The 26126-nt window shown below is 42.5% G+C and overlaps 3 protein-coding genes across 5 annotated transcripts; 1 reads left to right on the top strand and 2 right to left on the bottom strand.

The window, feature by feature from the left end:
• Window positions 1–1275: 1275 nt before the first annotated feature.
• CALR3 (calreticulin 3) lies at window positions 1276–5608 on the bottom strand. The gene is made up of 9 exons (XM_075037466.1): window positions 5422–5608; window positions 5165–5266; window positions 4809–5012; window positions 4003–4097; window positions 3031–3240; window positions 2802–2915; window positions 2545–2688; window positions 1793–1885; window positions 1276–1703 (listed from the first exon to the last, which is right to left on the bottom strand). The coding sequence occupies exons 1-9, from the start codon at window positions 5606–5608 to the stop codon at window positions 1536–1538; spliced, it is 1317 nt and encodes a 438-aa protein (XP_074893567.1). The 3' UTR covers window positions 1276–1535.
• A 126-nt stretch (window positions 5609–5734) lies between these two features.
• On the top strand, window positions 5735–11284 carry C10H19orf44 (chromosome 10 C19orf44 homolog). The gene is made up of 8 exons (XM_075037987.1): window positions 5735–5986; window positions 6230–6871; window positions 7124–7481; window positions 8054–8130; window positions 8508–8973; window positions 9862–9957; window positions 10088–10254; window positions 10699–11284. Exons 1-8 carry the CDS (start codon window positions 5735–5737, stop codon window positions 10783–10785), a joined length of 2145 nt encoding a protein of 714 aa, XP_074894088.1. The 3' UTR covers window positions 10786–11284.
• A 4-nt stretch (window positions 11285–11288) lies between these two features.
• On the bottom strand, window positions 11289–24311 carry CHERP (calcium homeostasis endoplasmic reticulum protein). Of its 3 annotated transcripts, none has more exons than XM_075037986.1 (18): window positions 24224–24311; window positions 23965–24138; window positions 23205–23386; window positions 22321–22458; window positions 21936–22087; window positions 21468–21579; window positions 21040–21129; window positions 20166–20400; window positions 19648–19826; window positions 18823–19219; window positions 16601–16839; window positions 15646–15779; window positions 15267–15353; window positions 14819–14968; window positions 14571–14687; window positions 13994–14088; window positions 13260–13445; window positions 11289–12041 (listed from the first exon to the last, which is right to left on the bottom strand). In XM_075037986.1, exons 1-18 carry the CDS (start codon window positions 24246–24248, stop codon window positions 12037–12039), a joined length of 2697 nt encoding a protein of 898 aa, XP_074894087.1. In that variant the 5' UTR covers window positions 24249–24311; the 3' UTR covers window positions 11289–12036. The 3 variants fall into 3 exon arrangements, with proteins under 3 accessions (XP_074894087.1, XP_074894085.1, XP_074894086.1); XM_075037984.1 differs by lacking the exon at window positions 11289–12041 and adding an exon at window positions 12052–12460; XM_075037985.1 differs by lacking the exon at window positions 11289–12041 and having other exon boundaries at window positions 13252–13445.
• Between the last annotated feature and the right edge of the window lie 1815 nt (window positions 24312–26126).

The following is a 26126-nucleotide window of genomic DNA, read 5'->3' as shown; positions in this document are numbered from 1 at the left end:
CGGTTACGGACAAAGTAGGTCTAGGGAAGGCTGCAGCTGCCCGGTGGAATATTCTTCCAGGTAACCGAGTCAAGGTACCGATCGACCTTTTAGCTGGATGACCGACTTTCTCCTGGAAAAACCTAGTTATTTTACTTCATTACATGAAACCTTGTCAAAACAGACCTCCTGAAATTAAGCTTCCTCTGGTCTGTGATCAAACATTCAGCATCAAATACAACAAAGTTAACAAATCCCTGACTGCAAGGTATAAAAAAAGAGCAGTCTGAACGAGGCTAGATCACATTGGGGCCATATAAAAGCTAAATCAACAGGAATTTGTTAAGGAAAAAAGGTAAAGGGCGACTGTCATTCCAGTGTGTTACAATAGCTTTCAAAGTTCTTCACCCCACAGCATCATTGGAATTGTTCTACAGGGGTCAGCACTCAGACAAGCGGAAGCCAAGGAATTTGACCTCAAGTCGCCGCACAGGCTAGAAACTGGCCTGTCTGAAGTCAGGGTTTCCACAGATCCTCCCCATCTCCTTACCACACAAAACCCTGCTCAGCCAGTGTCGGGGTAGCTGAAATGTAAATGCAAAACCATTGGCTTTGGAGGTCTGGCTTCAGTTTTTGCTAAATTTATAGCATTAGTTTGGGGAGGGGCAGGGGGGGAAGGAAATGCAGAAGAGGAGAAGGGCCTGAGAAGCGATGAAGGAAGTGACTGAACAAGTTACATGAGCGAGTTACAAGACCGGTCGGACAAAAATAGACACATCTTTCAGTTTCAAATTCCAACCCCTCCACAAGAAAAGAAAAAAAAAAAAAAGTAGTATATTTTAAGACAGCTTCCAAGCACTGTTATGTGTTCATTTCAGATTTTTGAAGGGGAAAAAATTGTCTGAATACATTTAAACTTCTAAGGACACATCTGTGGACAGACTGTCTGTCTATAGTCACTCAGGTCCCACACTGAGACAGAGAGCTAGAACGTTCCATCAGCAGATAAGCAATGGCAGAACAGCCAAGAGCAGCCACAGTGTGTTCGCGGCAGCTATGCAGCTGCAGTAATCCCTGAAACTCTGACAGGTGCACAATTACTACAGAAGCTTAGCAAAGCTTATCTCCTCTTTAGTCTGGAGTATGTTGTGAAACATGCTTCACGCATTTGACACGCTGAACCCTTTAGTGAAATATAAAAAGATTATTATGATATTTCCTCAACAAAAATGAGCATGAATTTTACATTTAATATTAAACCATGAAAGTATAGAACACTTTCAAAACCTAGTACTTTATTAGAGGTGTTTTTAATACATTTTAGGAGGGCTAAGATACAGTTAATAAAAAAACCAACCTTTCTATAGAGAATTTAACTATGTTATGGTATTTTTATTAAAAATAACCGAAACTGGTCACAAAATTTAACATTGAATTTTAAAAAAATCCTGTTTTAATACAACTGTATTACTGCAGATTCCAACAAGCTGTTAACAACCAAAATATCTATAGAGAGACTTAAGTAAAAAAAAAAGTGAACTTCTTTCAAATAACAATTAAAGCTCTTCCTTCTCGATAGTGTTCCTCACTGCTCTAACCTTTCCAGATTCTTTTTTTCTCTCTAGCTTTTTCTTAAACCGTTGCTCCAAGTATTTTTCTTCTGTAACCCTTTCTCTCTCCTGCTCTTCCTCAGTCTGCTTTATGTTCATTTCCTTTTCAGGACCCTGAATTTTTATGCACCAAGAAGTTCTTGATCAGATTAGACAGGGGATTTTTAAAATGGGGTAATACAGGCACAAGAGTTTCATGTTACCTTCGTTTCTCCCCATGTTTCGTCTCCAAAGTCTTCTGCATAAACCTCATCATCCGTTATCAAGAAGTTGTCAAAAATTGTGCCAGCTCTCACCTTTAAAGGAATAGGGAGGAAGGGGGGGAACACAACAGAATGCCTCTTTGTTTTCTTAAGAGCTTTCATCTCTTTTTTTAACAATATGTTTGTATCATATATTCGATATAGAGTAATCATGTCAAGAACCCCATTAGATTTTTTTCCCAGAATTTGATGAAGAATTCTTTTTGGACAACTGTTTTCAAGAATGTAAAGGACCTCTTTTAACTTTAGGTACTTCACTGCTCTTCTACAAAGTTTTAAGTCTCATCACTGGCTAGTCAAGAAACCTGAGAGAGAGGAAGATCTGAGAGGCACCCAGGAGGGCAGTTTTCTCCTCATTAATCTTTGGGTAAGTCAGGAGTAACTGAGCTGCTTGAAACCTCAGTTACGCACCTCACATCAGGTGGAGTAAGTCATACTTTACAATAGTTACACAAACTAATTTAGGCCCCTCGCTTACCTGTAGATGATTACAATCCAAACAATAACTACAACAGAAGATCAGTGCGTCTTACAGATTTTTCAATTTTGTACACATATTTACATAACAGTAAGTTAAAGACATAGGTCTTTAAGATCCCCAAACAATAGATAATGTTTATATGCAAAAGGAAACAGGTTGCTATATACTCAGTGAGAGAAAAGTTCTTTACTTTCCAGTAAAGGCATCTTACCTGCCAGATATCTAGTCCAATGATGCTAATATTTTCATAGCTATAGATGCTGGAGTCTGGTGAGTAATTTGGATTGTCAATCTGTGGATGAGGCCAAACTCCTCTATAATTTGGGTTATCAATCTGCCTTGGTTTCCATTCCCCCTAGGATAAATGACATGTTCTGAATACAGTCAGGCACAGAAAAGTTGCTTTAAGTGTTATCCATAACTAGGATTGCAAGATTATTTATACTCTGTATACAAGATTATTTATACTCTGTATAGAGGATTCTTGACCATAGGATAATGCCATTCTCCATTCGCAGCATCATCCCAGCCTTCAGGTTTCTCAGCACTAGTGTCCATAATGTATTCAGGTTCATCCCAATCCTTTAAAAAGACACAGGAAGATTAAGAAAGCAAAACTAGTGCAGAATTCAACTATATCAAACGTGTGTTCAGTAGAAATTAAATCCTGTAACGCAGAATAAGGAGAGAAAATTACCTCAGGTTTAATGTCATTTGGGTCATCAATTTGGATTCGATCATCCCAGTCAGCGGGTTTCCTCACTGTTGGATCATTAATTTTCCTTGGTGGCAAAAAATCTAAATCATCTTCTAAGTTGCCAGATGCAACCACTTCGTTATCAATTTTTACTTCATAAGTCTGATCTGGCCTTATAATCAAAGTATATAAGTGTGTATATCCGTCAACCTGGGTTTTAAAGACAGTAAATAAAATTTTTTAAGAACCTTAAATATAGCTCTTAGGAACGGCCTTGCACCAGAATTAAAATACTAATTTCTAATGGATTTTTCATAAGCAGTAGTAAGAAAAAAATAATTCCCAAAGTCTCCTAGAGGGGAAAAATAATGACATTTCTTCACATGTATTTTCTAGTCCTCCCATCCGGGTCTCTGAACAAAACTGAGTGGTTGCAAGAAAACACAGTCTATATCTGATTGGCAAGAGGAAGTGTCACAAGATTGAAAATAGTATCAGATAAAGTAATGATTTTAGTTAATATCAAATACAAGCTATTTATATCCCAAATAGGTACAGCAAAGGCACATAAAAAGGCTTACTACATGGGTTAAAAGAAAAATATTGAAAATACAGCCATTTATATCAGAAGAAAGTGCACTCTCACTAGGAAACGTGGAATTAAAGTTACAATTAAGAAACACAATGACATACATTTCTTAATAACATACAACACCCTTGCAACCTTGTTTCATCCTTTATCAGTATCAGGTATTATGAATGCAATCATTAAATTACAAATGTATTGTGAACTAAGAAATATCTAACGTCCCAAATTAACATGACGTAAGTTATGACGAAAAGTAGAACTTCTCAAAGGTGTTATATGTTTGGAATAGTTGTTTGGGTTTGGTGTTTTTTTTTTCTTCCCTTCCTAATATCCCTGTAACTTGTTTATTTTAAAGTTTTTGTATCTTTGAAATGTATATTTACCTTGCATCTGATTGGTTTCTTGATTGGATGGGGCTTATTCTTGTAATTTAAAATAACATGGACTTTCTTTGTCTCAGATCCACAAATGTCTGGCCCTACAAAGAGATTATATGCTTTGTATCCTTCTTTGCAGAAAAATACAGATTGTTTACCTTTTCCTTCTAATACTGCTAGACATCTCTCCCATTCCACGTATTTTGATGTATTCCATTTCTAATGGATGACGTGGTTTCTACTCAAAGTCTCTAAATCTACCTTAGAATTAGATTTTGTGTAGTTTGGGGTTTAGTTCTGCTACAGTTCCGTTACAGAACTAAACCCAGAAAACAAAAATCCAGGCAAAATAAACATTATCTATGGCACAAGCTGAATAACTATATAATTATATTAGATACATAATGACAAATTTCACTTTGACATACAAATGTACAAACTTCACTAAGTCACTGGAAACTATATACAAGTATATAAGGGCAGAAAATGGCCTACAGAATGTTGTTTCAGTTAAAAGTCTTAAAAAAAAAAATATCCTGCTGAACAACTACTTTTAGTCTAAGGTCACTCTAATAATTTTCAGTTATGTCCTTCAAATCAGCTCATGATGTTTGCATAAATATGTATTTTGTTAATACATATTTAGAGATCTCTGAAGCATGGAAGAACTCACTCCTTACAGTCACGACATACTTATTTTTTTTAAGACAGCCTTCCTTTATGTTTTTTCCACCATTTCCATAACCATCTTTGAAGAACTGCAGAACAGCAGCGACAGTATTTTAGTAATGAAGAAATAACTATCAACTCACCAAACATGATGTAATAATGTGAATCTCCCCTTAGGTTCTTCTGGTCCAAGTCTGAGGAAAAAATCTTAACATATCCCCCACCACAATCTATCTTCTGCTCATGTTTCACAGTATACTGAATAACCAGAGTCTTCCCTTTGTTACTAAATGGTTTAAATCGTGAGGAGATAGCGTAAAATTTAGAGTTTTCACTAGTTTGTAGACCTGTAGAGATATTAGTGTAATAGTCAAACTTACATGTTTCTCCACTTGCAAAGAAAAAAATACTTTTATTGCCATGCATGGTACATCTATAAAGGCAAACCCCCAACTCTAGAGACGGCTCCCATAGCGTGTTTGGAATGAAACCCACATACCTTTATCTCGCACCGGATCTCCGTAAAACTTCCCTGCAGTGAGTTTAAACTTCCCAAGGTCTGCCTTGTACTCAGAATTAATCCACCTCTTCTGCCAGTTGACTGTCCCACAAGGCCAACGCCAGCAACAACACAAAAACAGGGTCAATAAGCACGGTACCGTGAGGGGGGGGGGGGCTCCCTCCCAGCCAGATCACACAGCCGTTACCGGCAGCTGTCTCACCGCCCCCTCTACTCCCCCGCCGCCCTCGCCCAACCTTCGTCCAGAAACTGCTCCTGGAAATACACCGTGGCCCGGGCAGAGCCCAGCGCGGCCCCGAGGAGCAGGGCCAGCCTGAGCGCGACGACGGCCGGGGCTCTCCCACCGCGCCCTCTCAGCCCAGCCGCCGCCATGGCCGCCACCGCCCTCACACGGACTCGCGCCCTCGCGCCTCCGACCAACATCGGCCTGGCGCCTTTTCCGCCGCGAGCTCTGATTGGTTGCGCTTCCCTCGCTTGTCGTGAAACGGAATCAGATTGGCTTAACGGCCCCAGAGGGAGGAGCGGGCTGCCACGTGCCCGTCCGGCGAAATGCATGCTGGGGCTTGTAGTCGGCCCTCTCACGGGTTTGGCTTCTTGGGATTGGCTGGTTACGCCCAAGCATGGGCGCGCCAGGGGGAGGGGGCAACTCTGCACGGAGCCAATGAGAGGACGGGATGTTGGGGAGTCCCGGTCTCCAGGATACGCCCCGGCCTGAGGGAGCCGCCGCCACCGCCTCAGGGCGGTCCGTCCCGGATGGCTGCGATCGCTCGGGCGCAGATGGCGCCCGCAGGCCGAATGCAGGTGAGGCGCCCGCTCTCGTCCCGGCCTCAGCGCCAGCCGCCCTCGGTCTGTGTCTGGGCAGCGGCGGGCCCCGAGCCGGTGTTTCAGCCGCCTGTGGGGAGGGCCCACACCGGAGAGCGGGAGGGGACCTGGCACAGGCTGGGACGGAGGGCAGGGCCGTGGGGAGCGGGGGTGTCCGCTCGGTCCGGGGAGCTGAACTGGGCCGTCCGCCTCTGGGGGCTCTTTGCATCCTTTTCTCGGCAGGGACGCAGCGTTGCTCCCTGTGGGAGAACCATCACAGCCGGGCACAGCGTCCTTCCTCGCTCCTGCAGTGACCTGTCTGTGGTTGACCCAGAGTTGGAGAAAAGTGGAAGAGCTCCGTTCTGCCCCAGCAGATTCCTAAAGGTGCGCAATGAAAACAGACCCGGAAGCCGGTGGTGCCAGACATCGGGAAGCACTGGGCAGACGGCGAACAGACACGAAGCAAAGAGTGCACTGGGTAGCGCTTCCCACACGCGGTCAAGCTCAGCTCTAAGGAAAGTGGCCCAGCTAGAAAGCAAAATCATGAATCGAAAAAAGCAGATGGAATTGCAAAACACTGACTTGGGCCACAAGGCTTTGGACGAAGAGTCCTTCTCGTCTGCTTCCAGTCACAAACATGGTGGAAGGGGCAAGAAATATCTGAAGAATTATGCTACCACTGGTGGAAATACAACCCTCAGTAATGCATGTTCTAAGGAAGAGGAAAGCATCCAGAGCCCTAAAAAGAAGGTTATGGTTAAACAACAGCTTGGTTTGGATAGTGATGAAGAGGAAATGAGAGAATTGATGGAGGGCTCTTTGGAGTTTGCCAGTGGAAATGAGAATTGGAAGGTTGTTGTAAGTGATTCTAAATGGGGTGGAAAGGTAAATACAGACTTTGCTGGATTATATATTTGTATTTACACTTTAATGAAATTGTTTTAAGTGGTAGGTCACTTTTTAGAAAACACCAGAAACTAAATTTTAATTTTGCATTTGTAGCTTGCTCATGATACGACTTAGCTTCAATTCATGTTTTAAAATTACTGCATTTTACCCATTATAATTTATTTTCCTTTTTAGTGATCTACACATAATAGATGAAGTAACACATCTCTTTTTCATGTTCTTCAAAAGAGTAAGACTCCAGTTTCGTCAGGAATACCTCCTCCATCTCATAAGGAAATTTCACTGATAGAGGCATCTAAAACATCTTCTTTTCATAGCAGAGACTCAGAGAAAAATGGTTTTGGTAGAGGTAATTTGCCAGCACCTTCACCAGCCAGCAGAAACCTGTCAGTACGACATAACATGAGATCTCAATCGCCGTCTTCTTCCATGAAAGACAATACCATAAAGATTACTCTGCCTAGAACAGGCAACACCAAGCAAAGCCAAACATCGCTTGGAAGTGACAGAAGTGAAATAAAATCATTAGATGAATTATTTTCAAAAGCAGATGATGCAGAAGATTCAACTAGCAGCAGCTCAAATGGTAAGTTCGTTCTAAAATATTATCTCGGTAGATTTGGCATGAACTGTACTAATAATCTACTGATAAATTTACTAATAAACATGGGCAAATGCTCACTTTGAAAGGATTAATTGGTGTAATCTTACATAAACCAAGGCTTTATCAAAGGAATTATGTTGATCTGTTTCTTTTTTCTAGTGTAACCTATTTGTATTTTTCTTGGCTTTTGACTTAATGGGTTCAGTTTAATGATCCTTCCCTGGGCGACACCTACTTATGACATCAAAAGAATCACAATATTTAGAATAGTTTTCATATATCAATGGGACAATGTACTAATTGGTCTGAGTGAGAACAAGTGTGAAGGAGGGGCAGCAAGAATCTCTTGGGTTAGATCCGCTGACAGGCAAAGGAGGAAACTTTAGAAAGAGCTGCTAAGTTAAAGGTTTAGAGTGATTGACTGCTATTATTTTTTAGTATTACACTTTAAACTAGAATGTAGTACTATTTTTTTTTTCTGCTTTTCTCACTTAAGGGAAAGTGTACTGTAATCTTCATGCAAATTCTCATGACAATATGTCATTTGATTGCAGACTTCAGACTGAATATCCTGAGCCTCGATGATTTGGCACCAAATATCACCAGTGAGGCAGCAGAATTAAAGCAGAAAGTAAGTAGAAATTCCCTACTAGCACATATTTCCATTCTGCCTTTGTTTGGTGGAGGTTGAATATTCTAAAATAAATACTTCTGTTCTACTCATAGGCTATCTGCGGTGGGCATGTCTCACTAGCTGTAAGGGTTACCTCAGGATTTTACGGTCTACTGAAACCTGACCAAATTCTTTTTTTTTAGTATCTGCATTTCCTTACTAAATGTAACAGCACTGCACAGTTTGTGGGGTGACACAGAAGAGCAACATTTTTATTTCCTAATAAAGCAGTAGCTAACTCAGTGATACACAGCAGAACAGATGAAGAATAACGGAGGCATATTCTAGGTTATATTTTGCTGATTCTTCTAACATACAGCTGTTTTGTTTTACAGGGGACAGACATTCAAATTACTCAAGAATCAAACAGAAATCAAAAAAAAGATATATTCCTGGTGGAAAAAGACCAAACTTCTCTTAAAATGACAAGTGCAGTAACTAGTGTGAATGATGCTTCCAAAGGGGATATTGAAAAAACTGTGACTGAAGCTGAAATCTCTGAGCATTTGAGTGGAGTTTCTGCAGATTTCCCTGGACACAAACAGGATTATCTTGATGAGAGAACTGTTAATTCAGAATATTCTGAAGACTTTGAAAAGTCTCCATCTACAACAGGCAGGGAATCTGTATCAGAAGTGTCAGAGGAACTTTCTGAGAGCTGCATGTATTCTGGAAAACACCCATCTTCAGCATCGTCACCTTTATTTACCAGAGAGCAGCAGGACCAGGTACGCAGAGTAACTGTCAAAGAAACTGCGGTTCAGACAGTGGATCCTCCATTCACCTATTGCTGGTCAAAGAGTAAGTTCACAAGGTATTGCCCTATTGAGGCAATTTTTACATATTTGTATTTTATATGGAATATAAATAATATATATATATATAAAAAAATATTTTTATGCTAGCCTTAGTCAGCCTTGATAGAGTTCTTAGTTTCAGTACTAGCTTCTCCTGGCTGATGTTAAATTAAAAACTTTCTAAAGCCCAACACTTTAATCTGCTGTCTGTAGAAAAGATTGGGATTGAACAACAGAATAAGAACTTGGAACTGGTTTTTGCTGAAAAAACCCCCAACAGGAACGGTGGATGGATGAGGTGGTGTTAGTGGCAGAGCTTGCAATAGCCCCAGTAATACTCTCAAACAGAATTCAACATCTTTATTGTATCTTCACTATTGTAAACAATACCATTGTATTGTTACTAAAGTGATCACCCATCATAGAGTTCTTTTTTGCATTGTCTTTGTTTCTTGGGAAAACACTATGGCCCTGTTTACAAAAGACCACCATAACCTTTAACTGTTTCTGAGGGGTAGCTCTGTTCCTACCTCTCTTTACTTAAAGGAAAAAGTGGGAAAAGCCACTTCTTGCCACATTCAAGGAGAAAATAGAAACTTGGGTGTGCTTGAAACCAGGAGCTTCTGTCAAGTACAAAAGCCTTTATTTTTACTCTGTCTAGGGTTAGAAAAGATGCCTTCCGCAATGGCATGTGTTGTGAACATGAAAGTAAAGAAACTGTGGAGGTCATAGAACTATTCTAGCATTTTTTTGGCTGACAGTTTCCTGTTAGGCTCTATAGCAGTTCTTATGGCAACTGATGTCCCAAGAGACTGCTGAAGATGAACCGAGTTCTAGTACTACACCCTTCCACCCTCCAAACCCAGTAATTCTGATTTTCTCCTATACACAGCAAACACCTCTGCAGTACTTGACCCACCGGTAGGAAACAGTTACGTTGATCCAGTACCTATTGCCAGTCACGTTGTCAGCATGGATGCAGTAGAAGGTACTGAAAAACACGTTTATTACTATTCTGTTTTACTACATTTTACACATCTAAGCCCTTCTTGGATTGTTTAGCCCTTACTATCTGATGGTAACATATCACTAAAGTATACACTCTCCATTTCTTGCAGCCTTGACAGCGTACAGCCCATCAGTTCTCGTTTTAAATACCATGTTGAAACAGCACTTGATGTTGACTCAGCAGTTTGTAGAGAACATTCATCACCTTCACTTATCCCTTGTGGAGTCATTAGAGAACGAGAAGTTCTACTACCATACCCTGGAAGAGGCTAAAGAGGTATTTCTGATAGCCTAGACAGCAGCCTAGAGAGAGCGAGCATCTACTCCTTTCCAAACACTTCTAGCAGTTGCAGCAAACAAATTTTCATTGCATATTATTCATTAATGAGATAAAGTTTATATTATCACTGAATAAATTACTTCGTAGAAGAAGAATACTCTAATGCTTGTGCCCATATTAATAACAAGTCAGGAGTTTATACAGTAAAAAAAGACTGAAGTCTTACTGAAAGCCATAGTTTTGAAAACGTAAGCTTTCTGCTGTAGCATTTAGCTGTTCTCAGCAAGCAAGGATCTTCCTAATGCTGCAACAGAAGTATCAGTTTCTGTTGCTATTATAGAAAAGTGCAGGTGTCTTGACATGAAGATTTATTATTTATTAAATACTACAAAATATTTGTCTACATAATAAAGAAATTTGTATATTAACTTTTTTTTGCAGTATATCAAGAATCACAAATCCCCACCTCTAACAATTGAGCAAGCACGTGAAGAAATTCAGAAAGCACAGGAGGAAAAACTGCTTTGATTCTTTGAATTTTAAGTAAAATTTACATTTATGGAAGTCAATCTGGAACAAGAAACCCTTCCAAATTGCAGAGATAAAAAGCTATAAACTCTGTACTAGAAGGATTTGCACTAACTGCTATGTATTTTACTGTTATTTTCCTATACCTGAATTCCGTACTAATGTCCATGATACAGGGATAGGCAGGAACCTTCAGCCAGACTATGTCAGTGTTCAGCAAAAAAGAAACCAAGAAAACCCTTCTCTCCAAAGGGAGTGTGGTAAGTCATCAAAGGATGCATGCTTATGGTGTAGATGGTGTGTTCTCTGGTCACACCTGTGATCATGGTAGAAATGAAAGTCTGTACTATGGCACCAGAGGAGTGTGATCACAGTAGAAAAATACCAAGTCCTGCCTTCAGTACCATATTTAAGCAGTGTTTATGTATAATTAGCCCTGCCAGATTACTACAAAACCAAACACAGGCACAGTCAAGATAAATTCAATACAAGGAAGGCTTAAAGCCATTGTATGGGAATCCATTTACTCTGAAATAGGAGGCACTGTTTTCTTTTTATTAAAAAAAAGTGTTTATTGGAAGGCAAAACAATAAAATTCACAAGTTGATAACATACAGGTGTTGTATGCTGATTCACAGACAGTTACAGTTCCACAACTACAGTAGATCTAGAACAAACTGATATTTCACCATATTAACTGAATGGTTTTAAGAGGCTTTCTGCTATACAAACAAATGACGCTGGAAGAGGTTACCACCACGCAGACCTCTGGAGTGGAAGTGCAGTGCAAGGGCCTAACGTCTTTAGCTGGTGGTCTCTGGAAACAGTTACAAAAGGTTTTTCTTTTTCTCATTTAGATTAAAGGAAGTTTCCAAGAACGTTTCATTGTTAGAAACTTGCACAGCAGAGAAAATGGATTCTCTTCTATTGAACTAATTAGCTTTTATTAAAGGGTATATACAAAAATATAAAAAGCTTAAAGAATGTCTTCCATTACAAAGCATTGAAACATCCCTTAGAGCGCTTGAAAAGCTAGAACAGTTAACCCTCGTGTTCTGACCAGAGTTGTGACTGCAGCAGCTGGTGTGTAGGGGCGTTAAGTTGTAGGGTAGGTTCTAACAAGCTTGCACAGTGCTCATAGGTCACCTGTACTGGAACTAGATGCTTCATTCCCCATTTAGACATTAGGATACACTGCTCAGCATCAGTCTGACTTGATCCCAAGGCAGCACCCCTCCACTTCAAATAGAATTAACCTTTTGAGAGAAATAAACATACATTATGGAACTAGAGAACATATAACCGTATCAGATAACCTCTGTATTCCACAGGAATGAATGAATCACAATCCTGCACCAGGGATAGCTTGACTGGGGTTTAATTCTAGTATAAAATGGGTAACTAATTAAAAAATTTTGCAAAATAAATGGAAATTCTTAAACTTGCTAGACATGTCATAGTAACGACTGGCCTTTTTTTAAAGACTAAACGACAAATGTTGAAGTACATGTCATAGCTTTCCATTTTTCACCATAGTTTTAAAAGTAATTCATTTGTCACTTCCTCCAGACTTTAATCCGGATTTATACAAGTTTAATGTTTTGTAGAAGATGCAAGACATCTTTCTTCAGAGAGTCTTATTCAGGTGGTGGAGGGTCTTGCGTTTCACGCTTCACTGAAACAATAGGGAAAAGAGTTCTTACACATTCTGCAGTTACCTAAGCTGTCTGAAATGTTTCATGGAATGAGGGCTCTATTAATAAGGAGTTTTTCCTTTTGGGCTTTTATTTGAACCCATTTGATTACACAGATCTACTGCAGCCGTAGGCAGAAGTGACTTTTCATTTAGCATGCCAATTTTTTTCCTTTTAGTCATTGCCAAATGTAGTTGTTCTACTTAACACAGACTCTCTGCAAGAATCCATCATTTGGGTAATTGTCTTCATCTCTTAGGACGCACCTCCACTTTTTCAGAACCCTTCCTGCACTACAGTGAATTTACTACCAGTTCTGGCTTTGGCAGAACGTGGCGCTAATTGTAGGAAACTCAGGAGTTGGGCAGGGAAGAACAGTAAGCATGGTCTAACTTCATCCCAACCACAGATACCTTCCTGCTCTGGCAACCATCCCTCCTGTGGCATGGCTCCCTCCTCTACCTTTGGGATTGCTCCTGTTTTTTAAGGGTAATATTCAAAGATGCAGGCTCTTGGTATTGCAGCCAGGAAGTGGCTTACACCAAACAGGCTAATGAATTAATGTTTCAGAAATGAGAATACAACACAACTCCTAAAAGGGCAAAGATGCTGGGTTAATCCCAGTGTATGTCTACTTACCTGTTGTTTTATTGTGTCCATTACATTAGACAGAATTAAGAGTTACTAGTCTTTTGGTTTGGGTTTACAGTCTACAGTAAATAGGACAAATCGCTATCAAGTCTGCATAGTTTTTTAAATTGCTTAGAAACATTCACTTACATTCATCTCTGGCCTTCATGCGTGCGATAAACGAGTAACTTTTATTTCTTCGGTAGTTTTCGTAAGGGTCATCTAATGCAACTCCCACTCCTTTATATTGATCCCATTTGTCTCGGATATCCCCGCCTTTAATTGGATCCTGAATTCCTTGTTCCTTGGCTCCCAATCCACCAGATCCACTCCATCCTGCAGAAAGGACACAACAGTGCAATCCTGTAACTAGTTATTACTAGAATTCTGCAGACAGACAGACACAGACATTTTGGAAACAACCAAAGCAAGCGTCAGTTTGATATAGCAGGATGATAACAGACTGCCTGAAGCAACATATGAACTGTCCCGTTTATTTCCAAAGCATTAATATGCAGAGATTCTGGGAGCTGGCAAACATCAGCACTATCCCTAAAAATGTGTAAGGCAGCAAGGGGAAAGACGGCGCAAGCCCGATCTGTCCAGTCAACCCTGCTAGTTACATTACAGGGTGATGAAATACCTTGGGGCAGGTAGGTTCTATCTGATGCCAAACTCAGATCCTTGTCTTCCATATCCTTCCCAGAAAGGCAACTACCACCACTGCTCCATGTTCTGTATACTTACACCTCTGAATATCCTTACGCTGACCTTGGAATACCAAGGGATAATTACTTATGAACATGCATTAATTAATTGTGTCCAAGAGTTTGGTACCTGATTTTGTTTCCTAGCTTGTGTAAGATTCCAGAACAGCATCTTACCCATTTTCACTAGCATTTGATGGCCTTTATTTTCTTCTCCAAGTCTTGATTCTGGTATAGGAGGCCCAGAACTGGAGCCCAAACCAGCAGAAGAACTAAGGAAATAAAAAGAACAAATTCAGAACAAGTGATCCTGTTCTGACAAAAAGCAAGGTCTTTTATATTCTGTTAAACATTAATGCCCAATATAATCCCATACACTCTACTAAGCAATTCTTTTATAAGGCTACTGGATTATGGCGTCACAAAGGTGCCATAAACACCCTACCTGCTTCTCAATACATGGGAAATAAAACACTACGGTCTTCCTAACAGAGACTACTCACAGGATTCCTCCTGCTTCCTAGAAAGGCATACAAAACCTTCATAGTTGCACAGAGTTTTAACAAAAAGCCACCACAACAGAGCAATATTCTCTCTATAAGCATATATCGCATATAAATTGTTTCTAAATCTGCTTTCCATCTTCTTTTCTACTATTTGTTGAAATGCTTATTATACCCAGCTTATGAGAAAGCACCCTCGTCAGTCCTTTTCCAAACAACCCAGGTAAAAAGAGAAAATGAGAAAAGCTTACGGAGGAGTGGGGCTGCGAGAGCGGGACCGGCGCCGCCTTCCTGGGGAGTACGATTTCGACCTTGAGCGTGACCGTGATCGCGAGCGGCTATGAGAAGAGCGGGACCTGCTCCGGCTTCTGGAAAGGGAGAGCACACAAGATCAGATGCACAAGTTACCAGAGCAACATCCACGGTTCCTCATTCAGCCCTGAGGGCTGGTTTTTTTCCCACCCTGCCAGTTCCCGAGATTCAGCCCATTGCACTCTACCTGGACTGGGAGCGTGAATACGATCGTGATCGGGAGCAAGAGCGAGATCGTGACCTCGAATAGGAGCCAGATGATTTTGAAGATCGTGAATTGGACCGGGAGGATGAGCGACCTCGGCTTTTAGACCGACTGCGAGACCGAGAAGGCCCACTGCACAGATAAAAGCAGAGAAACTTCAGTGAAACTCCTGGGAGAAGCACGGCAGATGGAAATATACCCCTGATTAAATTCAAATTACACACAAGCACTGTATTTCTGCAGACAATCCAGTGAAGACTGGAGTGTGGCAAAAACTATTTTCTGCAGATTAGAGAAATTCCAGTAGCTCAAACTCAGTTATTCCATCAGCACGTTGCTGAACACGTTCCCTCTGCATTTAGCCCAAGGTATCCCAAGCAGCTTCCAAACAAAAAGCATGCATCAGAAGGCAGCAGACAGGATCTCTCACCTATTTCTCTTCTCCTGACCTTTCCTCCGCCTCGCTCTCATTTTAGCTCTGAAGAATTCGTACAGTCCGTTCTGCTCCCAGCCTTCACTGCAATAGATCAACCACACATAGAACCGACATCTGTAAAATTCTACTTTGATCAATGGAGACGTTCAGGATTTCCGCTAGATTTTGCGGGGAACAAAGGGCCTGGGCAAAAAGGTCTCACAAATCTCAGCGTAAGATCAAACAGCGTGTGCAGTTTAAAATACAACAAGAGCACTCATTTCAGCATTAGAAGAACCAAGACACAGGCGAAGGAAGAGAGAGGCACTTCGTGGTTTGAGACAGCTTCTTAGGGCATTTTCCTTACCATATTGTTAGCTATACCTACTCTTACCTGTTTCTAGGCCTGTCATGAGATGGTGGACTATAAAATGCCTCAACCGCAGCCAGTAGTCTCTCACTGGGGGGCATTGGGGGTGGAAGACGTATATCTTTAGGATCTAAAGGTTTATACTCATGATCTTCAAGCTGCCGGAAACAAAACAAATTACATTCGTGTCATGTGTCATGGGGTGGCTACCTGAAGAGAGAAATATAGATTTAACTGTGTAGGGACCTCACATTTCACTATTGGATAACAAATGGTCCAGAAATAAGTATTCTGCAGATGACCCAATGCTTTCTCCTGCGATCACTACCATTTTGAGTTCTATGAGAAAAGCCAGCACTACACAGGTTGCAGCATTAACTGGATCACCAGGTAGATAAAATGCAGATCTCACCTATCCACCTTTGTGATAACAGTGCCTGGATGGAAGCCTGGCAAAAGCTGGTGTATGCTGAGTGTAACACAAAATTAGAGATGGAAGAGACCTAAGGCATAAATGTATATATCCCCGAAGATGCTGATACAGATACTTCTCCTGTTCTCTATCACTCTTTGTATATGTAACATTAGTGTTGCAAAACATCTTTGTAAGAAAGAACTCTGAATACCAAAAACTAGTACACAGTGGCCACATCAGAACTGCAAGGTCCCTCTGCCCATCTGAAAATCACTGGTGATTTCTATTTGCTAAAAACAGGGGTAAGATTTTCAAGAGTAAGTTAAGTCTTTCACATATATGAGCTCAAACGGCTTTCACGGGGACACGACACTTGAAAATTTTACCATTTTCACTACCTTCTCCCCCTGCTCCTGCCCTTGTATTCCCCACAACAACTTTGGCTGATGGTTGCTGGATGGAAAGATTTGAAATTATAAATGTCCATGTTAAACTGTCCCTATTACTGGCCATGGGGTTTTGATCTTTTAATTCTACTAGTCAGGGCCCATTGCAAGCACTTACTTTTACAAGTGGAGCCATCAGTCCAGCAGGAAGATCAAAGTAGGGAACATTTGGCACCAGGCTAGGATCATCGTGGTTCATGTGAGGGGGCCCTTGTCGCCGCATGTGAGGAGGCTGCCCGTTAAATCCATGCGGGGGAGGCCCGAAATCTGGGTGCTGTGGCCCCCCCCAGGGAGGATGCTCGCTGATTCCAGGATGAGGCAATCTATGACCAGGGTGGTGATGAGGAGGTCCAATTTCTGCAGAGTGGGAGGATTAAAACATTTTATTTAGCTATAGAGAAAGGAAAGCAGAGACATGTACTTCAATTAGTGCATTTATCCTAAAAAACAATCTTGGCACCCACAGCCTTGCAGATCCAGAAAAGCAACAGAACTGAAGAACTAGAGGCGGGCTACAGGTCCACATTCCTTAATATCTTGCAGTGCCTCTCCCTCCCTGGCCATAGCAACCGCTCGCAAGACAACAGGATACTTTAACCCTAAGCCACTGCTTACTTTGGGACGTACTGTGGTCAAAAAGTACCACAAGAAAGATACGCTCAAGAACAAAAGGTTTCAGATGCAGCAGGGCAGCTACTGATGAGATCTGTTTCTGAAGCCTAAATACACAATCAGCAGCTTTGCATGGACCTGTAATTAGTTCTGTGTCTATGCCAAATCATCATATATAAAGAAATAAAGATGGCAGGAATTAACTCACATGAGTAGGTGACAAGAAAATACTTTGATTAAAGAGGCGTTTCGAGAAGAAGTAGAGATAATTTCCTGTTAAAATAGAGAAGTGAATGACATCCATCCAATCACTGATGGACGAACCATTTCCCATGAACGCCAGGATACCCTGCTGAACTCATTGCACTATACAGAGAAAAATGCAAGACTGAAAATCAGCATCTTCTGCAGCAGGACCAACAGTTTTTGCAGGAAAAGCCATTACAGTCACTGCCCAATCTTCAGCCAGTATTATTTGATGCATCTTCATCAGAACTTAGGCACAGTCTGTGTTGTCATTGCTTCACCACTTTCCTAATTTTAGCCATCTGTTTTAGTAGATACCCCCTCCCAACAACTTTACATGAAACAACAGATGTTTTGGATCACCACTACAATCCAAAACAGAGCATCTTTTCTGAGCTTAAACCTTAATTCTCCCAGGACAAGAAAAGCTGTTCTCCCTACTCACTACCACAACTTTTAAAAAAAAAAAACCAAAACAACAAACAACAAACCCAAAGAAACAGGAAAAAACAAACAAACCACCCCCCCAAAAAAAACCCAAACCCAGTCTCTACTGGAGAAGTTAATCACAATTCTAAATATATATGCTCCAATTCATTGGTTTTCAATGTTTTTTGCAGTTGAGGAATCGAGAATCTTTTAAGCTTAAAACAGCAACTCCTACATAGCAACATAATTGCTCTTTTAAGTGGCTTGTCATACAGAACCACAGTGATCTTTAGACTTTATGTTGATAAGGATCATTCCTGAATAATCATAACTTCTGCATGTGGAATAGAAACTACATGGGCGCAGAAGTATACCAGACTTCACAAGGGAGCCCGCAGCCAAGTCTGAGCCACAAAGGCCAGACAAGCAGTGCATTGACTATGCTCTCAGACACCCCCATGTTCCAGCAAGAGAGCAAACCAAACAAGAAGGGAAAACAGGAGGTAAGGATCATTTCACCAGACACTATCAAGCCATACAACATTAAGGCAGATAAACAGCTTTTCAGTAAAAATAAAAAGAAGAAAAGAAGGGCATGGATGAATGTATGCACAAGAACAAATGCTTCCAGCCTGGCTTCCTCTAACTTCCTCCATCTATGGAGGGCACAGCTGAAGAGCCCTCATCTATGGCCTGATGTGCAGAAGGTTGAATTTACAAGCAAATGCTGCTCCTCACCTTTGGGCTTACTGTTTTTGAAGTGAAATAGTCATAAAAGGGGTGCCTGTAGAGATGCTGACTTGAGTTTGGATTACAATTTCTGGTTATCTGCACCCATTAGAAAAGGAAGACTCAAAAAGCAAGGAAGCATCGAACTCTGCATCTATTTCCTACCGAGTTGTTAGCAGTAGCTTCCCAAACCCCCGAACTCAACATTTCTCAGGAAAACCGTAACAGTCCACCACGAATAAGCTGTCACCCAAAGCGCTAAATAATTTTGTAATGGCAATCAGCATTGCAACATAAGAAAACCTGGCCTGGTACACACTTTACCTTGAGGAAAATCCCCCTGGGGGTAATCAAAACGATGAGGATAAGGAGGCCTTTCAAAGGGATGGCGAGGTGGAAAATCATCCTGCATGAAGCGAGGTGGAAAGCGGTTGAAATTATGCGGATGCGGGGGCTGGTTGAATTGGGGATGTTGCTGATGTGGAGGAAATGGGCCTCTGAAGTGAGGTGGCCGCTGCATTCGAAATGGAGGTTCCCTTTGACCCCCACCCCATGGAGGTTGTTCATGCTGGTTGTTCCACGGTGCTTCAAACTGGTTGTTCCAAGAAGGATCCGGCTGGTTGTTCCAAGGTGTCTCCCGCTGATTGTTCCAGCCTTGATCTCTCTGTTCGTTCCACATTCCTTCATGGTTGTTATTCCACGGAGGACAATGAGGTGGTCCCTAGTGGTGAAGAAAAGAAGCCTGGTCATTAGACTACAGAAATAAAGAATGCAGTAAAAACAATCTACCTTTTTTAAGTAAATATAGCCTGTAGGCAACGTGCAGAAGTGAAAGAACTTTCTGAATACAAGGTCTGAACAACTGCAGCATCAGAGAAAAGACAGGAAAAGACCAAACTGTTACTGAATCAAACAGCTCTGTACTCAAGACAGACCTTCTTGTTCTGCTTGGTCATAGGGAAAGTGTGATGACTGACAAACTGAAATACAGTTTATACTTTGCCTTTAACTGGGCTCAGAATAAGAAAGCCTGGCATTTGAATCTGGATTTCTAACTCTCACAGTTTTTCCACCACACTTCCACAACCAAGATGGTCATGCTGAACCTCCACCTCCCTCTACACCTTGTTTCAGAACTGCGTTTCTTACCTGTTGTTGACCCCATGGTGCAACAGGGTGAGGTTGGTCAAACCAGGGTGGTTTATTTGGAGGAATCTGATCATGAGATCCAGGGCCACGTGGTCCACCAGAGGCTGGATCCTGCACTCCAGACCCTGTCGTGTCATACTCCGTAGAACCAGCTAGAGGCAGCTGAGATTTACCATCATCTGAAACAAATTGGAGACTATTACAAGCATCCAGGTCACATGTAGTTAGTAAAACACCCGCACACCTACAGCAGGCTCCATCTGAATGTCGCTGGATGTGTAAACATTCTGCAGAAATCTATTACTGGGAGAGAGGATTTCTGATCCGTTTAACATTCATTTCTTTGGTTCTTTTTATATTCAAGCATCAGACTGCACCAGCTGCAAGCCTCAGAACAGTTTCAGGCTTTTGCCTAAACCAAACCAGTACCTCGCTACTAGAAAAGGAACAACAACAACAAAAAAAGTCAGTGTTGCCACCCACTGATTTCTGCTCAGGTCCCCAGAACAGGTTAGTACCTGCTTGCGTAACTGGAGCAGACGGTGGAGCTGAGGCTGGTGCTGCTGTGGGGGCTTGAGGTGGGGGTGTTGATTTCACCTCGTTCTCTAGTGGTGGTATTTGTATTTGTTGCTGCTGCTGCTGTGTTAAACTGTTTACAAACTCTTCATGTTGAGTTTTCAGGTTCTGTATCTGCTGTTGGAAGGCTACTTGTACGGGCTGTACTACCGTTGCATATTCAGTGATCAAATTTGCCTGATAAAATGAGATAAATTAAGAAGAACAAGTTAAGACTGTACCTAAAAGAGTTATCCTATCTGCTCATTCAGAACCTCCTATATTGCTCTCCACCCCCTCCCAAAAACGCATGAGAATGCAGCATAACCTGCTGGCAGAACCACCTGGCCACACTATGAAGCTCTGTGAAGATTTACAAGATATTCTCTGCTGGCTAGAATCCACTGTCTATATTCAATACAGCTTCAAATAGCTAAAATCAACAGCATTCATTATTAATGCTAAAAATGAATAGTTCCTGCTGCCACAACAATTTTTATGCTTAGTGTATCCAATTTAAAGCTATGGTTTCTTTAGTTTCCTTTTTACCAAACATTCTTTTCCATAAAAAGAGAACACACTGTCAAATATGTACATGACTGTAGCAGTTACAAATGCAAATAGACTTTCCTGGAGCATATCAGCAGCCAGATTATTGAATGTCTGAAATAACCAGGTTACGTTTTACATTATTTTTGTAATCCCTTGTAAACAACTTCAAGGAGGGGGAAGGGAGAGAATTAATATTTACCTTTCAAAAAAGGAAAACATTTCCTAAATTTGTTTTCAAAATATTTACATAAATAAGAAAACTGTTACTTTTCTTTTGTGGCTAACCTGGTACTGGCCAAGTCCAAGAGCCGGGCTCTGTAACTGCTGAATAATTGATTCATCAAAGTACCCATTTTTCTCCCATAGTTGAAGAAGCTGCATAAATTAAAGAGTGAAAGGTTTTTAGAAATGCAGAACAATAAAAGAAAAATTGAGGCACTGCATTTTTATGTCTCTACTTTGTCAAAAGACCTAGGATTTCAGCACTTGTCTTTGAACCACTGAAGATAAAGATGCATTCATCATTACAATAACTTTTAAATAAAGCTAGGTACTTTTAAGTTCTAGTTTAAACATGGATTAAAGCACATCCTGTAATAGACTTTATGAAGACAATCAGACTAGAAAAATCTTCCATCCTCGTATCTGTGAATTTGCCTACCACTAACCTAACAAAGCAAAACATACAGTTAAAACCAAAACCAGATACTCACTCTGGCAATCTTCTGTTGCTTGTCCTCTTCCACTGCTAGAAAACTGGTACAATAAATAGGCACAACCACCTTCTGTAAAGCAGCCAGGAGATCTCGTGCTTGCTTCCGCTGGCTTCAAAAAAGGAATGGGAAGAGAAGAGTTACCGCCTTTCGCTATAACACTAAGAGCACTGTAACGTTCAGGTCATTTCAACTTCTGCTATACTAGAAGTAGTGGATTCATAAAATGGAGTTCTCTACACTTTTACAGTCAAGTCTCGTCTGGAGGAAAAATACACAAAGCAGGTAAAAGCTGGATTTGATTATTAAAGCACTAGGTATTTGTGCCAGCTATGGGCATCTTAAGACAGCTGCTAAAAATGATTAATACATTAAAGATAAAAAGTCAACCTAACAATGTATCTAGCAGAGAGAGACTTCACGAAATTAATCAAAACATCAAACGAAACCCCACAATTTAATTCTTACCAGTGATGCAATACATCATTGATTAAGTAGATTAGATGTAACCGAAGCTCAAAGTGAGCTCCTTCTGCCGTTATACGATTTCGCAGGTGCCCAGCCATCAGCTCACAGTGTGCAGGAGACTTTGCATTACTAAACATCCAGTTCTTGCCAGCCTTAGAAAAGCAAATTTAAAATATTTTAAGCTAGTCTAACGTGTTCACATCATATGGACTTCCTAGAACTCTGAAATAACTGCAAGAAGTGAAGTTTTCAAGCAACAGCTATCATCTTACCTACCATACAACAAAACAATAAAGCTGCTGTTTACTATACACACAATCTCAACATTCAAATTATACTTAATCCACAACACCATCAAACAACTGTTCAGATTTAGGTCACTTACTGAAATTGCATCTTTTGTACAAGTGTCAATTATTGGCTGCAACAAGTTGTCAAATTCATTCATATCTAACTGAGTTTCCTCCAAAACCTTCTGCATTTGTTGCTCAATTGCAAGGGCTACTGCTGATGTGACTTGTTCCTGAAAAAAAGAAGGAAAAACAAAACAAAACAAGAATTACATTACATCCAATGTTCTTTTGAAGAACTAAGCCTCTGTATCCCTGTCCTCTTAACTGTAAGTAGTTAGCTCGAAAACCAAGACCTTTTACAAGCAATGTGACCCCATAAAAATGTTTCAGTTATTTGTCTTTGAGAAGATTCTTCTCATTCTTCCCGAAAAGTCCAGTTAATTTTCACCTCTAAAATCTCCCTATCATGCAAAAAATAATTGTGGGAAGCTCCTAAGTGTATAGAACACAATCTAGGCATACTGCTTTCCTCCAGGAACTCTTCAGTTTGGTTCCCACTAGTCTTAACAGCAAAACGTCACCTGCAAAAACCAACTAGTTCAAAGCACGCAGTTCCCTTCCACCCCTAATAAGAAACCACCTTAGAATGCTACAGGCTGGAATGTCTTGCAGTTCCCAGCAACTGCAGCATTAAACAAAGATTAAAGCAGTCACAGTTTATTCCGCTCTGCAAACCAACAAGGTTTTTCATATAGTAAATAAACTGTTTTAACCAAAGATCAATCTCACTAGCACATCAGATACGTCTGTTGTAAGGAGATGACGGCAGCTACCACAGAACAAAAATAAGCAAAGTAATACTCCTCGTCCTCACCACCACTAGTCAGAAGGAAGCCTTCCTCTCCCGCTTTGCTCCTAACTTCTACAGCCACTGGCAGTCTAGGATAAACCAGGTGAGTGCTTATCTTCAACCAACCTGTCTCATGGCAAGGAGATGCTGCTCCTGCTGCTGCAGGTTCCACTGACTCTGCTGGATAAGTTCCTCCACGGAAGGAGTGCCCTGAGGAGCTGGGATAGGTGCAGCTGGTGGGAGAGATGGTTGTGGCAGTGGCTGGATCTGTGCTGTGGCCTCAATATCTTGACTTTGCTTGCACAACACTATAATCGGACATAGCAAACTTTTAAAGTAAGCCTCACAGAGAAACCTGCTGCCGCCAACCCACACACAAAAACCGTACAAGTTCCAAAACAGACCCTCGCATAATTGCTTAACACAAAACAAAAATCGTGCAGTCAAGGGTGGATGGTGCAGAAAAGGAGCGTCAGCAACTCCTCCAGCGCTTTGAGAGGAATGACTCCAACACAAGAGCAGCCCCCGGAGCTGCTGCTGCTGCGCTGCACCACCCTATTCCCGAGGGCCCTTGCCGGTGTTGAGCTCCGTCTCCCTGCGGTGCAGCCCTGCCTACCTCCAAAACCCGCAAACGGGGAGGGGAGCTGAGGCGGGGGGGGGGGGGGGGGGAAGGCGTGAAGAGCCACGGGCAGGGCTCGGTCAACTACCTGGAGCTTAGAGGACGGGAGGAGGCTGCAAACCGGGGCTGGCGGGTCACAGCAAGGCCGGGAGGGAGAAAAGCGGGTCCGCCAGCGGGGGCCGGGAACCAGTGGCCGGGGAGGGGGGGGAGAAGCAGAGCCCGCCGCGGCCCTGTGCCGGCCCCGCGTAAGCCGCGGGCCCCACTCACGCTGCTGCTGCTCCAGGGCCAGCTTGTACTTGTAGTAGCCGTAGAAGTCGCCCCCGAAGAGGAAGGAGAATTTGGGGTTCTCCTTCTGCTTCTCCATCGTCATCTTCTCGAACTCGGGCCCGTTCCGCGCCACGAACTGCGCCAGCTTGTCGATGACATTCCGCAGCTCCTGGTCTGTTGAGGAAGCAGCGCCGTCAGACCCCACCGTCCCCGTTCTCCCCTTCCACCTCCCCTTCCCTCCCGCCCGGGCCGGGCTCACCGTCGGGCGGCAGCGGCATCTCCATGGCTGCGGGACAACGGGGCACGGTCGCCGCCGCCGCCGCCGCTGCTAGGCCGCACCGGCCGGAAGTGCCGCGAGACGCCAAGGCGGCACACACGGCGCAGCCGCGCTTTACGGCCCCGTCGCTATGGAGACGGCGCGCGGCGGCGGCGGCGGCGGCGGCAGGGGCACGTGCGGCCGCTCCCCCCCCGCCCGCCGCCCTCTCCGCGCGCGCGCGGCGGGCGGGAAGAAGCGTCCTGAGGAGAAACCGGGGATCGGCCCAGGGCGAGGGTCGGGGGGTGTGTCTGTGTGGGGAAAAAGTACCCGGGGATGGCGGGGTAGGTCCCGGGAGTGGGACCCGAGGTGGGGGGCAGGCTCCGGGAGCGGGAGCCAGGCCTGGGGCAGGCCCAGGGCAAGGCCCGGCCGTGTAAGGAGCCCGCGAGTCAAGGCCTGAGGCAGCTCTGTGAGGGTTGCGGGAGCCATCTCGGCACGTCAGCTCGCACCACACATCGCCTTCGCCGGCCCGTGCATGAAGGAGAAGTTGCTGCTGGGCTGCGGTGTGCGAGACCTCATCCTGTCCCGCTCGGCTCCCCGAGTACCTGCAGGGCCGCCGGATCACTCCCGTTCGAGAAGCGCACGGTTCCTCTACTTTTAAAACATCACGTCCAAGCGGCAGTTCAGTTGCCAGAAATTGAGAGCATTAAAAGAAAGCATGTCATTTAACGTCCGTTTCATCTCGGGGGACAAGCCATCGCAGCGGCACTTCAGCTACGTAGACCATTGGCACAATGGAATAAGGAACATGGATATGTAGGAAGCTCAGCAGGAGCAAACTGAACCTAAAATACAACTGTTAAGAAAGTGCAGTTGCTATGCAGGGACATTACTTAAGGACTGTTGCTTTCTTCAAGTGACTTCATTTCTTCATGCAGTTAAAACGAGAATGTTCAAATCATTTCTGGTTCTTAACTTCCCTTTTGTACCTGATACCCCATTATTTTTCAGAGTGGGATTAAAAATATTTACATGGCTGCTGGATTCAGGAAAACATTCCTTCAAAAGCAAGGTACTGATCTGATCAGTTTCACACCGAAGTCAAGAGGTACAAGGCATGGCAGAAATTGCTCAGCTTCCTCTACTTATGCAATTCAAAAAACCCCACAAAGCCGCACCACACTTGAAGACCGTGGACATGAGAACTAGACATCAAAACTCGAAGTGGGGCCCAAATAATTTTAGTGTCCTTTAATATTTTAGGAAAACTGAATCTACAAGTGGAAAGTGATCATCTGCGAATTACATGAGCCCAAAAGCAAACCTGAGCATCCTAATGCTCACCTGGAGCTGTAATCATGATTTTAGTTTCAGGCATTAAATTACAGGATTTCCAGTCACACAGGTAACACTCACAGACATCCTCACAAAAAGGTAGAACTTTTTATTCTTAACAAGACATACCATGAAGACCCCTCTATATTATCTACAGGGTATAAAATCTCAGAAAGAGGGATGTTTCCATGTATCCAAATAACAAATGAAAAAAAAATACAGACTCTGACCATGATTCTACATCACTCTGCAGTCCTGGAAATTAACACAGATCCCAGAAGACCAGATTAAGTTCAAATCTTGAGTCATACTTAAAAATAAGAAACTTTTCAAAATTCCTGCTGTCGCTTTCCATCCCAACGCAAACGTTACTGCTTTGCACGTTGAAGCCCACACAGTCAACGTCCAGGCTGCCATGTCCCTCAGCATGCAGCAATGGTTTATCCGCAAAATGCCCCAAAAGCTATAGTTACCTGACAGAGGTGTCTGCCAAAAACCATCTGAACCCCTGATTTATTTTAGACAGGGAAGAGTCCCAGTACCTAGAAGTCACCAGTGTGGTTTCTTCCTGTCA

The sequence above is a fragment of the Buteo buteo genome, chromosome 10 (genome assembly GCF_964188355.1).
Source record: "Buteo buteo chromosome 10, bButBut1.hap1.1, whole genome shotgun sequence".
Lineage (NCBI taxonomy): Eukaryota > Metazoa > Chordata > Aves > Accipitriformes > Accipitridae > Buteo > Buteo buteo.
Note: the sequence above shows the minus strand (reverse complement) of the source record. Positions and strands in the feature narration are given on the sequence as shown.

What these genes read in the sequence shown, in the direction of transcription:
- CALR3 (XM_075037466.1), bottom strand. Translation starts at nt 5,608, where the DNA reads ATGTTGGTCGGAGGCGCGAGGGCGCGAGTCCGTGTGAGGGCGGTGGCG. An exon ending in GGAGCAGTTTCTGGACGAAG is followed by an intron (nt 5,267 to 5,421) that starts GTTGGGCGAGGG and finishes CTTGTGGGACAG; the next exon opens with TCAACTGGCAGAAGAGGTGG. An exon ending in CAAATGACATTAAACCTGAG is followed by an intron (nt 2,916 to 3,030) that starts GTAATTTTCTCT and finishes GTCTTTTTAAAG; the next exon opens with GATTGGGATGAACCTGAATA.
- CHERP (XM_075037984.1), bottom strand. Translation starts at nt 24,248, where the DNA reads ATGGAGATGCCGCTGCCGCCCGACG. An exon ending in TGCTCCAGTTACGCAAGCAG is followed by an intron (nt 19,827 to 20,165) that starts GTACTAACCTGT and finishes AATTTGTTTCAG; the next exon opens with ATGATGGTAAATCTCAGCTG. An exon ending in TATTCACGCTCCCAGTCCAG is followed by an intron (nt 14,688 to 14,818) that starts GTAGAGTGCAAT and finishes CTCCCTTTCCAG; the next exon opens with AAGCCGGAGCAGGTCCCGCT.
- C10H19orf44 (XM_075037987.1), top strand. Translation starts at nt 5,735, where the DNA reads ATGCATGCTGGGGCTTGTAGTCGGCCCTCTCACGGGTTTGGCTTCTTG. An exon ending in CGCCCGCAGGCCGAATGCAG is followed by an intron (nt 5,987 to 6,229) that starts GTGAGGCGCCCG and finishes TTTTCTCGGCAG; the next exon opens with GGACGCAGCGTTGCTCCCTG. An exon ending in CAGCAGAATTAAAGCAGAAA is followed by an intron (nt 8,131 to 8,507) that starts GTAAGTAGAAAT and finishes TTTGTTTTACAG; the next exon opens with GGGACAGACATTCAAATTAC.